Source organism: Etheostoma spectabile, chromosome 2 (assembly GCF_008692095.1).
Source record: "Etheostoma spectabile isolate EspeVRDwgs_2016 chromosome 2, UIUC_Espe_1.0, whole genome shotgun sequence".
In the NCBI taxonomy this organism is placed as follows: domain Eukaryota; kingdom Metazoa; phylum Chordata; class Actinopteri; order Perciformes; family Percidae; genus Etheostoma; species Etheostoma spectabile.
In genome coordinates, this window is record NC_045734.1 from 30,933,728 (window position 1) to 30,935,678 (window position 1,951).

The 1,951-nt window shown below is 38.4% G+C and overlaps 1 protein-coding gene across 1 annotated transcript in view; it reads right to left on the bottom strand.

Moving 5' to 3' along the window:
* The window catches only part of pmm2 (phosphomannomutase 2), a 12,063-nt gene that overhangs the window by 6,895 nt on the left and 3,217 nt on the right, over positions 1-1,951 (bottom strand). Inside the window, exon 6 of the mRNA XM_032534729.1 lies at positions 277-352. Within this exon, the coding sequence (XP_032390620.1) occupies positions 277-352 (76 nt within the window). The remainder of the gene's footprint in view (positions 1-276; positions 353-1,951) is intronic.

The following is a 1,951-nucleotide window of genomic DNA, read 5'->3' on the forward strand; positions in this document are numbered from 1 at the left end:
AGTTATCTCAAGACACTTTACAGATAGTCGTAGTAGATAGTAGTTTTAGACCACACTCTATAAATTAATAATAATCAAAGCTTTCAGTAAACATGATGACATTGAATTTTTTTTATATTCTTTGTACTGACAGTAGAATAGGCAGTTATAAACCACCAGAATCTTAAGAAATACTGTGATACAAAGCTTTGGTTAAAATGGACTTGTGTAGCTTTCGAACACAGATTCACCCTAAACACAAACACGGCATAATTGTCATGAATGCAGTGGACTTACCGATTGAAAATGACAATCCCTTTCCTTTGAACTCTTCCTTTAATATGGACACAAACTTCTCTCTGATTTTCTCTTTCTGAAAGGAGCAAAAACATAAATAAAAAAATCACAGCTTTTTATACCAACAGTTTCGGTTTTGCTGCTTCAGTTTAAGAACTTCAGCCAATTTTGGAAATTTGTATTTAACTTTTAATGAAGAACACAAAAACCCCAGTGTCAACTTTATTTATATAGCCCAATATTACAAATTTGAATGTTTGACAATCTGTACATCACAGTACATAATATGTAGATTCTATCACAATCTTGCTATCATGCAAAGATAGGCAAAGTTTAACCCACTTCATTCATTTTGTGGCCACTGGCACACAAACTAGAGCGCTGCATTTCAGGTCAAGCCCGACGGGGTCCGACTTATTTACGCTCCTGTGGTCGAGCTTCAGGCTAATTTTCACATCAGAGCACACATGTGGCCTGGATATCGGGCCTCTATAGACTTCTCATTTTCATGTTTTAAACCTCGTTCAAACCACTGACGAGGGTTGAGCCCTGGTAGTCTGACCAATGTTCAACCGTTCTTTTGAAAATTCCGGTACGTATGACCTGGATCGCAGCCCAGTAGCGATGCACAACAATTACGTTAAGTGCTAGAAATAGGCAGGGCTTTACACATTATATTCAGTGAACAGTCTCGCATTGCCAGACCTTCCATCAAGGCGTTGCTGCGGAAGAGGGTCTGGCTAGTCCACACAGCATTCCAGGATGGTAGAAAAACATGCTCTGGTTTATTGGCATTTCTTTAAACCAAATCACAATCGCCATGGGCAGCGCTAAGCTCTGCTCCCTTCATGTGACCACGTGTACTGTGTGTTGTCCTGTGCATTATTATCATTATCATTGTGTTTTGTATTGGATTCTTCTTTTTTCTCCTTTATGCTGTAATGGATGCTGGTAACTTCAATTTCCTTGCAGGAGGGGTTAATAAAGCTAAGTCTAAGTCTAGTCTAAGTCTAAGTTCAAAGTTGTTTTAGTTATACAAGAGAAAACTCAGATTGGATAGCTGTCTCAGTTTACCATGCAGAGATCTGAGGAGCAGTTAACCATTGTATTTTATAAACTAAAAAATTCAGAAATCGACCAAAGTTTAAAATTCCAACACAAAGAAAGCAGAAGGAAAGATGATTTTGTGGAGACTGATTTCTCTTCTGCATTTCATTCACTGCAGCAGTAATCAAGAAAGTTGGTTACTCTAGTATTGATTTATAATATTTTAAGACAAGGAGAGAACATTTCTCTTTGTATGATATGCTTAAAAGTTAAAAGTTGGCTTCACAACTCATGTTAAAAAAGAAATAGAAAAAAGAGATATGCGCTACCTAGCAACCACACTGAACTGCAGGCTGGAGACGTGTCTCGGGCGAGAGCAACGGTGCAGAGAGAATTAAACAAAACTTATTGTTACAAGTTTACGTTTTAACACAGGGTTTTTACAGGCAGTTTTGTGTGCAATTCACATTGAAATCAACCCTTGTCCAACCCTGGTCCAACCCAACTTACGACCAGGGTCACAAAGCCAAGTGAAGACCACACAGACTAGTTTACCACAATCTACAAAAGATCTACTTCCATGTCCCTGTTCTGCAGGTATCTCACAAGTGGCCCTCGTTTAGAAGAA